The following is a 14,751-nucleotide window of genomic DNA, read 5'->3' as shown; positions in this document are numbered from 1 at the left end:
CAAAATTATGGACAGTCTCGAGTCGCCCTCCAAAATTATGGACAATCTCGAGGCGCCCTCCAAAATTACGGACAGTCTCGAGGCACCCTCCAAAATTATGGACAGTCTTGAGGCACCCTCCAAAATTATGGACAGTCTTGAGGCACCCTCCAAAATTATGGACAGTCTCGAAGGCGCCCTCCAAAATTATGGACAGTCTCGAGGAACCCTCCAAAACTATGGACAGTCTCGAGGCACCCTCCAAAATTATGGACAGTCTCGAGGCACTCTCCAAAATTATGGACAGTCTCGAGGCACCCGCCAAAATTATGGACAGTCTCGAAGCACTCTCCGAAATTATGGACAGTCTCAAGGCACCCTCCAAAATGATGTTTCTTGGCATTATCAGTCATATTTTCATTATCAATGTTTCAGCATTTCTGCCAGGAGATGCAAACTTTTGAGCACAGCGGCACACACACACATACATAGTGGTAGACACTTGCTTGGTATTCAGTGTAATGTTAGGTAGAGCGGGGAGGATGCAGAAAATGGGCCAGCGGTATTCCGGAGAATAAAGAAGATTGTCTGTAGAGGAAAGTATAGCCTGGAGCCGCCTGCTTCCTCCAAAGCCTCCCCGGGGATTAGGATGGGCAGAACAAATCCTGCAAGAAGAGGGAATCAAGTCTTCTTCTGAAGCGTGTCTGCTAACCAGCCGAGGACCGCAGTCCCTTTTGATTTCCGGCGCTGCAACCGTTAAACCCCTTGCAAGCATTTCATTTGGAAAGCCGTCGGTTTTGAATTGGAGAATTTGCCATTTGGTGTTCTTAAGCGATTTACTGAGCAGTATAATGATACAAATACCGGTCAAACACTGGGGAAGATCGTACGGAGGACATACTGGAATAACTCAGGAGTGGTCACTGACAGTGAATACCGGTTCTCCAAAATCATTATTAGATCTAGAGAAACAGGCAGTTGTTGGTATAGACCAGGGGTCTCCAAACTTTTCAAACCAAGGGCCAGTTTATTGTCCTTTTAGACTTTAGGAGGGCCGGATTGTGGCCAGCAGAGGCAGAAAATGTCCCAGGCTCGGCATCGGTGAAAATAAAGAGGGCCTCAGGGTGGGTGGTCAATAGGAGGAGGAGTAGTGTCCCTATTAGTAGGAGGAATAGTATCCCATCATTGGTATCGGTGGAAGAAATAGTGCCCCAAAGGGCCGGGTAAAGGCTAGCAAAGGGCCACATCTCCACATTTGGAGACCCCAGGTATAGACCCATCTCAACTTTTCCATAAAAGTTGAGCCTGCCCAAACCCTCCCCAAGAGCCACTGGGTAAAACACAGTAAAACAAAACATAGGTCCTTATCATAGTTTATCTTTACATCAGGGTCCTCATCAGAGGTTTCTCTTACGTTTGGGTTCCCATCAGAGTCCCCCTTTATAACTGGGTCCCCATCAGAGGCCTGCTGACAGCAAGGTCCCCATCAAAATCCCCATTTACATCAGGATCCCATCACAGTCCCCCCCCTCACATTCAAGTTCCCATAGGAGTTCCATCTTACATCAGAGTCCCCATCATTGGTGACCAAACCGATCTGTATTCTCATTTTGTGCACTTCAGCAGCGGGCAGAATAAAATCTTGTAGTGGGGCGGATAGTTGGGAGACCCCTGTGCTAAAATAATGTATATTAGAAATGGTCAGGGCTGGGCTCAGACCTTCCTTCTCTGAGATGGCCGCTCAGCTGTCGGCTCATTGCCAGCTCCTATCTCTTCTCAATGACTCACCTGTTGATGATCCTGCTCGTCAGTCCTGCCTACTTAAGCCTTCCAGCTCAGTTGCTCTCTGCCTTCACCTTGGTCAGCTGGCCGCTCAGCTGTTGGCTAATTGCCAGCTCCTATCTCTCTCCTCAGTGACTCACTTATTGATGATATCCGGCTCGTCAGTTTTGCCTACTTAAGCCTTCCAGCTCAGTTGCTCTCTGCCTTCGCCTTGGTCAGCTGGCCGCTCAGCTGTCTGCAAATTGCCAGCTCCTATCTCTCCTCAGTGACTCACCTGTGGATGATCCTGCTCGTCAGTTTTGCCTACTTAAGCCGTCCAGCTCAGTTGCTGGACGAGACTTTCTCCTGCGTTCCCATTGAAGACTTTGCTTGGCTGACGTTCCTTCTGGCTCCTGATCCTGCTTGCTGTTCTACTACGTATATCTCTGGCTCTCTGACATTTGGCTCGGCTGACTATCCGATCCGGTTCCTGAACTCTGGCTATGTTTTGACTACGCTTACTGTACTTCTGTCTCGGGCGGATTCATGGTTTCGGAAAGAAATGAGCCCATTCTTGGTGAATGAATCAGAACCAACATGGGGTGGGGGGTGCTGGTATTTCTCGGCATTGGGACTGTATTATAAAAAGTTATTTCATACTTTGATGGCCCAGTTGGGTGACATATAATTCTTATATGCTCTGCAATATGGGAACTTAAGACCACTAGTAGCCAGCCACTCGTGGAGGTAAATGGTCCTTACTGGACATCCAAAAACAAGCAAACTAAGGAGAGCAAATAGTCCATAATCCCGGTGTCACTAAAACACAACGGCCAATAGAGGACCACAGTCCCTTTTGATTCCCGGCACTGCCGCAGTTAAACCCTTGCTAGCCTCGCATTCGGAGAGCTGTTGGTTTTTGAATTGGAGAATTTGCCATTTTGTGCTCGTTGTCTGCCTTTCACTGAGCAGTATAATGATACAAATACTGGTTTGCTTTCAAAGGTATAGTAAGCCTGTCAAACACTGGGGAAGATCGCACTGAGGACATAATGGAATAATAGGCGAGGGGGGAGGGGGGGACACTTACAATGAAAACTGTTCATAACCATCATCAGATCCAGAGATACAGACAGCAGATGATATAGACTCATCCCAACTGTCTGGTATAAGATGAACCTGCCCAAACACTCCCTAACACAGTAATATTGAATAATAGGTCCCCCACTCAGTATAAATGCCAGCTCTGCTGCTCTCTCGCTTAGTACTAACCCCCAGCTCTAACCTCTAGCTCAGTAGTAACCCCCAGCTCTGCTGATCCCCCACTCAGTATTAACCCCCAGCTCTGTCCTTAGTCCTGGTATAATTAACATCACAAAATGGCTCACCGCCAGTATACCAGTCCCACGCTGGGGTTTAGGGTTCCCATCCGTTTCGGATACAAGACAAGCAATCCGAATTCTGCAGACAGTCCACACTTTCTCCCAGCTGTGGACTACTCCACGCCAACTCATAAACATGTGCTGACTCCTCCCTGCTGCTTTTCAAGCTACGCTTGCAGGTGGGTCAACCTCTTCGGGATCAGAGTCCATGTATTTAAGGTTTGGAGGCTCTATCCCACCCAAAGTCTCTCCGAGCCTAAACATTTCTGGCTCCCAATGAGGACTTACCAATCCAGAGAGTACCAACCACAAGACTGGAGCCATTTTTTTTGGAGCCACACACATCTTGACATTATATTGTAAATCCAAAGAGCCTTTGAGTAAAGTCAACGCCAAAACTCAAGAGTTATGCCAACGTAAAAGTGAGTGAGTGCACTTACCGGATCGTCTGGTGCTGCAAGGTGTCCGGGTCGGTGGCACTTACAGTGAGCAGCATAGATCCAACCGGGATATTTTCTGGCGTTGACACTTTCATGGGGTCCGGGTGGAAAACCGGGCCCTCGTTCACATCCAGGACATTGATCTGGACGGTGGCGGTGGAGCTGGCTCCGTAGCCCACATCTGGGATGAGAGGGTCCTCGTTCTCGACTTTGATTAGAAGAGTGTGAAACGCCAAAATCTCGCAATCCAACGGCTGCAAAACAGAATGTAAGACCTTATATCACTCTTCTGTGACGTGAAGATATGAAGCACCTTGTACATGGTAACTTTGGCCTAGATTCACGTAGGGTGGCATAACGTTGTGCCGGCGTAGCGTATCTTATTTACGCTACACCGCCGCTACTTAGAGAGGCAAGTGCTGTATTCACAAAGCACACGCGTCCTAAGTTACGGTGGCGTAGCGTAAATCGCCCGGCGTAAGTGCGCGTAATTCAAAGTAGGCAGGTCGCGGGCGTGTTGTATTTAAATTAAGCGTGACCCCATGTGGATGCATGCTCAGTATCACGTCGTAATCACGTCAATGCCTGTGACGTGAACGTAACCTACGTACAGCCCCATTCACGTACGACTTACGTAAACGACGTAAAAAGATACGCTTGTTCCGACGTCCATACCTTGCATGGGCTGCGCCACCTAGAGGCCATCTTTATCTTTACGCCGGCGTATGTCTTACGTAAACGGCGTAACTAATTGCGACGGGCGTACGTACGTTCGTGAATCGGCGTATCTTGCTCATTTACATATTCAACGCGGAAATCAACGGAAGCGCCACCTAGCGGCCAGCGTAAATATGCACCCCAAGATACGACGGCGTAGGAGACTTACGCCGCTTGCATCTTGGCCAAATCTATGCGTAACTGATTCTATGAATCAGGCGCATAGATACGACGGCGGCCATTCGGACTTACGACGGCGTATCTGGAGATACGCCGTCGTAAGTCTTTGAGAATCTGGGCCTTTGTATTTATTTGGAGAAATAAATATGGCGGTATGGCGCGGTATGCCGGACCTTCAGAGCCTGTGCCGTAAATGGCGGCCCCTACACACGTGTGGGAGTGACATCATCGCGCCCCCGGTCACTCAAGTCGGAGGCCACGAACCCAGAAGGATGAAGGGTGAATAACATACTGTCCCTGGTTTTATTGAGCCTGACAACCCTGATGGGGCCCCCTAGTGGCATGGGGCCCAATGGTCAGTCCGCCCCTGCCTTCCACTATAGTGTTTCCATGTTGCACATCTGCTAGTCGCTCCAGTCCGGGGAAGGTAGGTGCAAAACAAACCTCAAACATAGTTTTTCAGCAGCTAAGCCAAGCAGCTTAAATGCAAAATGGCAAGTTACCCAACATCTACCCAACCAATAACCCATCACCAAAGTCTTCCCCTCTCTCCATACCTTGACCACAGAAAGCATCCCTTCATTTGTGTTGGGATTGGTGTGAATTTCGAAGCTCTGGCCTGGATTTCCATTAATGATGGTATAAACGGCCCTCCATGCTCCAGTAGTAGGGTCGTCCTTGTCATTCACCGTTAGGTTGACCATCACGCCCGTAACTCCTTCCTTTACCGTGGCTTGAAACTGGAAAGAGGAAAAAAAAAGAAACCAAAAGTTAAATTCTGATTTCACACTTCTCCAACGTAAACGCCATCAGCTACTCAACTTTCCATAAATTGGGTAAAACAGCAAAAGAAGGGAAAAAACAACAAAATAATCCAATACTTGTTTCTTGCCAGGAAGCCCATTTCCTATCTCTGAAACAATGACTTTGTTTAGAGGAAATGGCTGAGATATTATTACTCTTTAACAACCTCTACTTTTGATAGATTGCAGTCAAGACTTCAAAGGAAAATTGTATTTTTCCAAAACAGTAAATCTCTCAATCGCCACGAGAAATCACCTATAGAACGGCACATAACAGCGCCGGGGGCCAAGTCCAGATTTTTTCATTTTTTTTCATTTGGGTTTAAATAATTTATTTGTTGTTGATTTAAAGAGGACAATAATTCCAAAACTTTGGGTTTAAGTATCTTATGAAAACTATCCAAATACCTCATTCTAAAAGCTTAAATTACAAATGGACTTATTTCAAGGAGCTATGAATAATACAAATCTGTTTTTTTTTTTCTAGAAAGAAAAAACCACTTGTTAAAAAAAGGCACATCCTATGTATGAGAAGACTTCATGAAAAGATGATGTCTATGACACCTCTGACCAGTAACGGGGACAGGACCCTACATGCCCCCACCCACATGACTGACCACCCTCAGCATCACCAGTCAAAGACTCAACCTAAATCATCAGCCGGGGCTCACTGAAAGAACTTACCACTGACCCTATGAAGAAACCCAGAGAACCAACCACAACTGAACCCATAGAAGGACCCAAAGAGAACCACACAGGAACCCAAAGAGAACCAGTCACCACTGAACCTGTGAAGGAACCCAAAGAAAACCACACAGGAACCCAAAGAGAACCAACCACTGAACCCATAGAAGGATCCAAAGAGAACCACACAGGAACCCAAAGAGAACCAACCACTGAACCCATATAAGGACCCAAAGAGAACCACACAGGAACCCAAAGAGAACCAGTCACAACTGAACCTATGAAGGAACCCAAAGAGAACCACACAGGAACCCAAAGAGAACCAATCACTGAACCCATAGAAGGACCTAAAGAGAACCACACTGGAACCCAAAGAGAACCAGTCACCACGGAATCTATGAAGAAACCCAAAGAGAACCACACAGGAACCCAAAGAAAACCAACCACTGAACCCATAGAAGGACCCAAAAAGAACCAGTCACCACTGAGCCTATGAAGGAACCCAAAGAGAATTACACAGGAACCCAAAGAGAACCAACCACTGAACCCATATAAGGACCCAAAGAGAACCAGACAGGAACCCAAAGAGAACCAGTCACAACTGAACCTATGAAGGAACCCAAAGAGAACCACACAGGACCCCAAAGAGAACCAACCACTGAACCCATAGAAGTACCCAAAGAGAACCACACAGGAACCCAAAATGCTCTCCAACAAAGTCAGCCTGGGGGGACCCTACATGCCCCCACCCGCATGACTGACCACTCTCAGCGTCAGGATCACCAGCCAAAGACTCAACCTAAATCATCAGCTGGGGCTCACTGAAAGAACTTACCACTGACCCTATGAAGAAACCCAGAGAACCAACCACAACTGAACCCATAGAAGGACCCAAAGAGAACCACACAGAAACCCAAAGAGGACCAGTCACCACTGAACCTAAGAAGGAACCCAAAGAGAACCACACAGGAACCCAAAGAGAACCAGTCACCACTGAACCCATAAAAGGACCCAAAGCGAACCACACAGGAACCCAAAGAGAACCAGTCACCACTGAACCTATGAAGGAACCCAAAGAGAACCACACATGAACCCAAAGAGAACCAACCACTGAACCCATAGAAGGACCCAAAGAGAACCACACAGGAACCCAAAGAGAACCAGTCACCACTGAACCTATGAAGGAACCCAAAGAGAACAACACAGGAACCCAAAGAGAACCAACCACTGAACCCATAGAAGGACCCAAAGAAAACCACACAGGAACCCAAAGAGAACCAGTCACCACTGAACCAATCCGACCGTATACAAAGAAAAAGAACCGCTGCTCCAGGTGTATGATGATAACCTGAGGTGGAATGTCTCGTAGAGTGCCAGCCCCGGCCCGTCTCTGTGGGAAACTTGTAAGAAAAGAAATGGCTGCACAACCAGGAATTACGATTGCCTTTTGTTGTTCAAAGTGATGACACCAAAGACACCAACACAAGGTCACGCGTTTCACACAAACATCAGGGAACAGACGATCAGTGACATGTCACTATGCAGAACGGGGAGATGTTGGCCCGGATTCACAAAGCACTTGCGCCGACGTATCTCGAGATATGCCGCGTAAGTGCAAATATGCGCCGCCGTATCTGGCATCTGACATAGAGTCCACGGGTCCCGCGGGCACGGTCACAGAACTCGCGACAGGGTCGCGCGCATGACCACACAACGGCAAATTAAAGGGGACGTATCTATACGCCCCTCTGCCCAGCCATGCTATTCTGTCGACGTTTGTGCGGCGGTGGGCAAGCGGTTAAACATAAGCATAAGGGCTCGGGCCGCCATGTTACACAGCGAAATAAAACTTTTTTTTTGCGTTGAATAACAATAAAACGTAATGCCGAGCTCTTTAAAGGTATTTCATAAAACAGAAGTTTGGGTCTGCGAGATGCTTTGAAAAAGACGGTGTTTAAATTACAATCGCGTTTTTCTCGATGCCGAATATAATTATGTGCATGAGAAGTAGAAGTTCTTGATAATTTACAGACGCTTCCCGCGGTGAGATGAATATGAAACGGCTTCTGCGGAGTTTCCATGAATATGTTGTTGGCATCTCATTAGGTCAGGATGAGTCTGCAGACTATCACACCACTGTGACAGCCAGGTAAGAGTGGTGCAGTCTTCTTCTGATGGTAGGGGGAAAACAAAGAAATAAAGAGTATGGCACAACTGCAAACCTACCAAGACATGGCAGTCCACCGAAACTGACCGGGCCGGGCAAGGAGAGCGTTCATCAGAGAAGCAGCCGAGAGGCCCATGGTAACTGAAATTTTATCTCAGTATAAATACAGCTGTTCTGTGAAGCCCTCAGAGTATTCATACCCCTTGAAATTCCCCACATCTTGTCATGTTACAACCAAAAACATAAATGTATTTTATTGGGATTTTATGTGAGACACAAAGTGTCACATAATTGTGAAGTGGAAGGAAAATGATAAATAATACAAATAAATATGTGAAAAGTGTGGGGGGAGGGGCATTTGTATGGCGCCCCCTTACTAAGATCTAGGGGAACCAATTGCCTTCAGAAGTCACCTAATTAGTAGATAGAGTCCACCTGTGTGTCATTTAATCGCAGTATAAATGCAGCTGTTCTGTGAAGCCCTCAGAGGTTTGTTAGAGAACCTCAGTAAACAAACAGCATCATGAAGGCCGAGGAACACACCAGACAGGTCAGGGATAAAGTTGTGGAGAAGTATAAAGCAGGGTTCGGTTATATAAAAAAATCTCCCAAGCGTTGAAGATCTCACGGAGCTTCTGTTCAATCCATCATCGGAAAATGGAAAGAGTATGGCGCAACTGCAAACCTACCAAGACATGGGCGTCCACCTAAACTGACCGGGCAAGGAGAGCATTCATCAGAGAAGCAGCCAAGAGGTCCATGGTAACTCTGGAGGACCTGCAGAGATCCACAGCTCAGGGGGGAGAATCTGTCCACAGGACAACTATTAGTGGTCTCTCCACAAATCTGCCCTTTATGTAAGAGTGACAAGAAGAAAGACATTGGAGGAAGAAAGACATAAGAAGTCCTGTTTACAGTTTGTGAGAAGCCAAGTGGGGGAGGGGATACAGCAAACATGTGGAAGAAGGTGCTCTGGTCACATGACACCAAAATTCTACCTTTTGGCCTAAAAAAAAAACGCTATGTGTGGCGGAAAACTAACACTGCACATCACCCTGAACACACCATCCCTGTGGTGGGGATGCTTTTCTTCAGCAGGGACAGGGAAGCTGGTCAGAGTTGATGGGAAGATGGATGGAGACAAATACAGGGCAATCTTAGAAGAAAACCTGTTAGAGTCTGTAAAAGACTTGAGACCCGGGGGGGGGGGGGGGCGGAGGTTCACCTTCCAGCAGGACAACGACCCTAAAGTACAGCCAGAGCTACAATGGAATGGTTTAGATCAAAGCCTATTCATGTGTTAGAATGGCCCAGTCACAGTCCAGACCTAAATCCCATTGATAATCTGTGGCAAGACTTGAAAATTGCTGATCACAGACGCTCTCCATCCAATCTGACAGAGCTTGAGATATTTTACAGAGAAGAAGAATGGAGGAGAAATGTCCCTCTCTAGATGGGCAAATCTGGTAGAGACATCCCCAAAAAGACTTGTAGAGAAAGGGGGTCCTACAAAGTATCGACTCCGGGGGGCGCCATACAAATGCCCCTCCCCCCACACTTTTCACAGATTTATTTGTATCATTTTCCTTCTACTTCACAATTATGTGACACTTTGTGTCTCTCACATAAAATCCCAATAAAATACTTTTACGGTTTTAGTTGTAACATGAGAAAGTGAGGGAAATGTCAAGGGGTGTGAATACTTTTTCCAGGCGCTGTATATAGAGGGGTATGAATACTTTTTCCAGGCGCTGTATATAGGAGGGGTATGAATACTTTTTCCAGGCGCTGTATATAGAGGGGTATGAATACTTTTTCCAGGCGCTGTATATAGAGGGGTATGAATACTTTTTCAAGGCGCTGTATATAGGAGGGGTATGAATACTTTTTCCAGGCGCTGTATATAGAGGGGTATGAATACTTTTTCCAGGCGCTGTATATAGAGGGGTGTGAATACTTTTTCCATGCGCTGTATATAGAGGGGTATGAATACTTTTTCCATGCGCTGTATAAAGAGGGGTATGAATACTTTTTCCAGGCGCTGTATATAGAGGGGTATGAATACTTTTTCCAGGCGCTGTATATAGAGGGGTATGAATACTTTTTCCAGGCGCTGTATATAGAGGGGTGTGAATACTTTTTCCAGGCGCTGTATATTGGGTAATCTGTCAATGTCCTCTGTGATGTCATTCTCGTTTCATATCGCTGTGCGGCATCTTTATCCAGCTCCTCGGGGCTTTCAGCGGCGGGTAATAAAGTGACACTTCATAGGGTCGGCTGACAATGGCCTTTGGTAGATTGGGAGACGGAACACGGAATATATTTTATGATATTTACAGGAAGATGAACAGCCGAGTCGTCAAAAAAATTCACGTTCAGTGACATCATTGTTTGTACGTTACATCAGCTTTCTTTGCCGGGATAGTGGCTGCGTTTGATGGGCACAGTGGTTGCGTTTGATGGGCACAATGGCTGCTTTTGATGGACACAGTGGTTGCGTTTGATGGGCACAGTGGCTGCGTTTTAAGGACACAGTGGCTGCGTTTGATGGGCACAGTGGCTGCGTTTGATGGGCACAGTGGCTGCGTTTGATGGGCACAGTGGCAGCGCTTGATGGACACAGTGGCGTTTGAAGGGCACAGTGGTTGCGTTTAATGGGCATAGTGGTTGCGTCTGATGGGCACAGTGGCAGCATTTGATGGACACAGTGGCGTTTGATGGGCACATTGGCAGCATTTGAAGGGCACAGTGGCTGTGTTTGATGGGCACAGTGGCAGCGTTTGATGGGCACAGTGGCTGCATTTGATGGGCATAATGGTTGCGTTTGATGGGCACAGTGGCAGCGTTTAAAGGGCACAGTGGCTGCGTTTGATGGGCACAGTGGCTGCGTTTGATGGGCATAGTGGTTGCATTTGATGGGCACAGTGGCTGCATTTGATGGGCATAGTGGTTGCGTTTGATGGACACAGTGGCAGCATTTGAAGGGCACAGTGGCTGCGTTTGATGGGCACAGTGGCTGCGTTTGATGAGCACAGTGGCAGCGTTTGATGGGCACAGTGGTTGCATTTGATGGACACAGTGGCAGCATTTGAAGGGCACAGTGGCTGCGTTTGATGGGCACACTGGCTGCGTTTGATGAGCACAGTGGCAGCGTTTGATGGGCACAGTGGCAGCATTTGATGGGCATAGTGGTTGCATTTAAAAGGCACAGGTGGTTGTGTTTGATGGGCACAGTGGCAGCGTTTGATGGGCACAGTGGCTGTGTTTTATGGGCATAATGGTTGCGTTTGATGGGCACAGTGGCTGCGTTTGATGGGCACAGTGGCTGCGTTTTATGGGCATAATGGTTGCGTTTGATGGGCACAGTGGCAGCGTTTTATTGACACAGTGGCAGCGTTTGAAGGGCACAGTGGCTGCGTTTGATGGGCACAGTGGTTGCGTTTGATGGGCACAGTGGCTGCGTTTTATTGACACAGTGGCAGCGTTTGAAGGGCACAGTGGCTGCGTTTGATGGGCACAGTGGCTGCGTTTGATGGGCACAGTGGCTGCGTTTTATGGGCATAATGGTTGCGTTTGATGGGCACAGTGGCTGCGTTTGAATGGCAGAGTGGCAGCGTTTGATGGGCACAGTGGCTGCGTTTGATGGGCATAATGGTTGCGTTTGATGGGCATAATGGTTGCGTTTGATGTTTTTTTTTTTTTTCAAAAAATGTTCAGTTTGTTTGCGCCCCCCGAAAAATTTGGAGCACCAGCCGCCACTGTTCTCAGTTGTATAAACCCTCTCTTGCTTGTAGTGCCGCCTGTTCTTTGCGGTTTGTATTTGGAAGCGTATTGTATTTTTTTTTACTGCTTTATCTGTGAAGAACCAGCTGGAGGTGTCTGACGGGGGCCCGCGATGGTTTTCTTCCGTTGGGCACCTTGGATCGGAAGTCGTTACACTGCGGGGACCCGCAATGGTTTTCTTCCGTTGGGCACCTTGGATCGGAAGTCGTTACACTGACGGGGACCCGCGATGGTTTTCTTCCGTTGGGCACCTTGGATCGGAAGTCAATACACTGACGGGGACCCGCGATGGTTTTCTTCCGTTGGGCACCTTGGATCGGAAGTCGTTACACTGACGGGGACCCGCGATGGTTTTCTTCCGTTGGGCACCTTGGATCGGAAGTCGTTACACTGACGGGGACCCGCGATGGTTTTCTTCCGTTGGGCACCTTGGATCGGAAGTCGTTACACTGACGGGGACCCGCAATGGTTTTCTTCCGTTGGGCACCTTGGATCGGAAGTCGTTACACTGCGGGGACCCGCGATGGTTTTCTTCCGTTGGGCACCTTGGATCGGAAGTCGTTACACTGCAGATGTTCGGAGCCCAGCAAGCGTCCCACAACTTGTCTCTTCCGTCTCGGCGCGCCGTTATTACATGACAACCTACCGATGGAAAGATTTCCCGTGCCGTTCACAACAATACGACTGAAAGTTTTCTTTGGATAATTACAGCTGAATGCTTGGAGAGACCAATCAAGTCCGGCCATTAAAAGTTTAGCATCTGAGAATCCGCAACGCCAACCAACAATCCTCCACGTTGGGATTTTCCTTTATATTACGGGAAGGGATCGGTGATGGGGGACGGAGAACACGGAAAAGGAAACTTCCCGCGGTATGGAGACCACCAGTCGCTGTGATGAAAGCCTCTCGTCTTCCGCTATGGTTACCGTTCCATTGTGTCGCTAAACAAGGAGAGGAACACGAGGAGCAATCTTGTTAGGGATGTTTCCTGGATGAGAACAGGAGCTGCCGGATATAATGAGATCTCCGAGGGCAAATTAGGCAAGTGAAATGTTAATCAGAGAAGGAGCCCATTAAATGTGTGTTATCTTCGCACATTGGAGCTCATACAACGGTGCCAAAAGCATTCGTGTGTTGTAGCGACCAACCAGGAACCGGCTCCTAGAAAATAATTCAATCCGGATGGCCGCACTCCAACAACCATTTCTTTATTGGTTAAAAACCATACAGCAAAAGATGCAATCAACAGCTGACATGTTTCACACGGTAACTACTGGTGCTTCCTCATGTCATGAGCCACCTTCCAGTACCACCCACCAGACACCTTCCAGTACCAACCCCCAGACACCTTCCAGTACCACCCACCAGACACCTTCCAGTACCACCCACCAGACACCTTCCAGTACTAACCCCCAGACACCTTCCAGTACCACCCAACAGACACCTTCCAGTACCAAAAAAAATTTGGTTCTGTATTCTCTAAAAGCGGTGGTATTGGAATGTGGCTGGGGGGTGATATTGGAAGGTTTTTGGGAAGTGGTACTGGAAGGTGGCTGGGGGGCAGTACTGGAAGGTGGCTGGGGGGCAGTACTGGAAGGAGGGTGGGGGGCAGTACTGGAAGGTGGGTGGTACTGGAAGGTGGCTGGGGGCAGTACTGGAAGGTGTCTGGGGGTTGGTACTGGAAGGTGGCTGGGGTACGGTACTGGAAGGTGGCTGGGGGGTGGTACTGGAAAGTGGCTGGTGGATGGTACTGGAAGGTGGCTGGGGGGCAGTACTGGAAGGTGGCTGGGGGGGAGTACTGGACGGTGTCTGGTGGGCGGTACTGGAAGGTGGCTGGAGGCGGTACTGCAAGGTGGCTGGGGGTGGTACTGGAAAGTGGCTGAGGATTGGTACTGGAAGGAGGCTGGGGGGTGGTACTGGAAGGTGGCTGGGAGTCGGTACTGGAAGGTAGCTGGGGTGCGGTACTGGAAGGTGGCTGGTGGGTGGTAGTACTGGAAGGTGTCTGGGGAGTGGTACTGGAAGGTGACTGGGAGTCGGTACTGGAAGGTGGCTGGGTGGTGATACTGGAAGGTGGCTGGGGGCTCGGTACTGGAAGGTGGCTAGGGGCGGTACTGGAAGGCGGCTGGGGGCGGTACTGGAAGGTGGCTGGGGGCGGTACTAGAAGGTGGCTATGGGGCAGTTCTAGAAGGTGGCTGGGGTGCGGTACTGGAAGGTGGCTGGGGGGCGGTACTGGAAGGTGGCTGGAGGGCGGTATTGGAAGGTGGCTAGGAGGTGGTACCAAGGGACGTGCTCAGAGGTGGATAGGGGGTGGAGACAAGGGGTGACTCAGAAAGGGGGGTAGTACCTGCACCTATCCTCTGAGAAAAAAAAGCCCTGGCTTTAAGTCATGGGTGCTCAACCTGTGGCCCTCCAGCTGTTGCAGAACTACAAGTTCCACCATGCCTTTACCTTTGGGAGGCATGCTTGTAACCAGAGGCGGCTCTTAAATTAGGCAAATTTGGTGGTCGCCTAAGGCCTCGCACTCACAGGGGCTTCGCGGCATTCTAACTTACCCAATGCATTACCCCAGTTTTAAGGGACAGGGGACCTTAACGCTGCTGTGCTCAGTGATCGGTGACACCACCCCTTGTGTTGCCAATGACCCTACATGCCCTCAGTCAATGACGTCACAAGGGGGCGGGTTCACCAGATGACATCACCGGGTGGCCCCCGCCCCTTAGTTATTAAAGAGCAGAATCTGGGGGCCGCCTTGTTAAAGGGGGCTTCCAGATTCCGATAAGCCCCCCTGCCCACAAACCCCCACAACCACCGGCCAGGGTTGTGGGGAAGAGGCTCTTGTCCTTGAATTATTTTTC

At 48.8% G+C, this 14,751-nt stretch overlaps 1 protein-coding gene across 1 annotated transcript in view; it reads right to left on the bottom strand.

Moving 5' to 3' along the window:
* Positions 1-14,751, bottom strand: part of CDH13 (cadherin 13) — a 561,676-nt gene that overhangs the window by 71,509 nt on the left and 475,416 nt on the right. The window contains exons 9-10 of the mRNA XM_040329592.1: positions 5,017-5,199; positions 3,563-3,816 (exon numbers count right to left, since the gene is read on the bottom strand). Of these exons, the coding sequence (XP_040185526.1) occupies positions 3,563-3,816; positions 5,017-5,199 (437 nt within the window). The remainder of the gene's footprint in view (positions 1-3,562; positions 3,817-5,016; positions 5,200-14,751) is intronic.

This window comes from Rana temporaria, chromosome 11 (genome assembly GCF_905171775.1).
Source record: "Rana temporaria chromosome 11, aRanTem1.1, whole genome shotgun sequence".
NCBI classification, from domain to species: Eukaryota; Metazoa; Chordata; class Amphibia; order Anura; family Ranidae; genus Rana; species Rana temporaria.
Note: the sequence above shows the minus strand (reverse complement) of the source record. Positions and strands in the feature narration are given on the sequence as shown.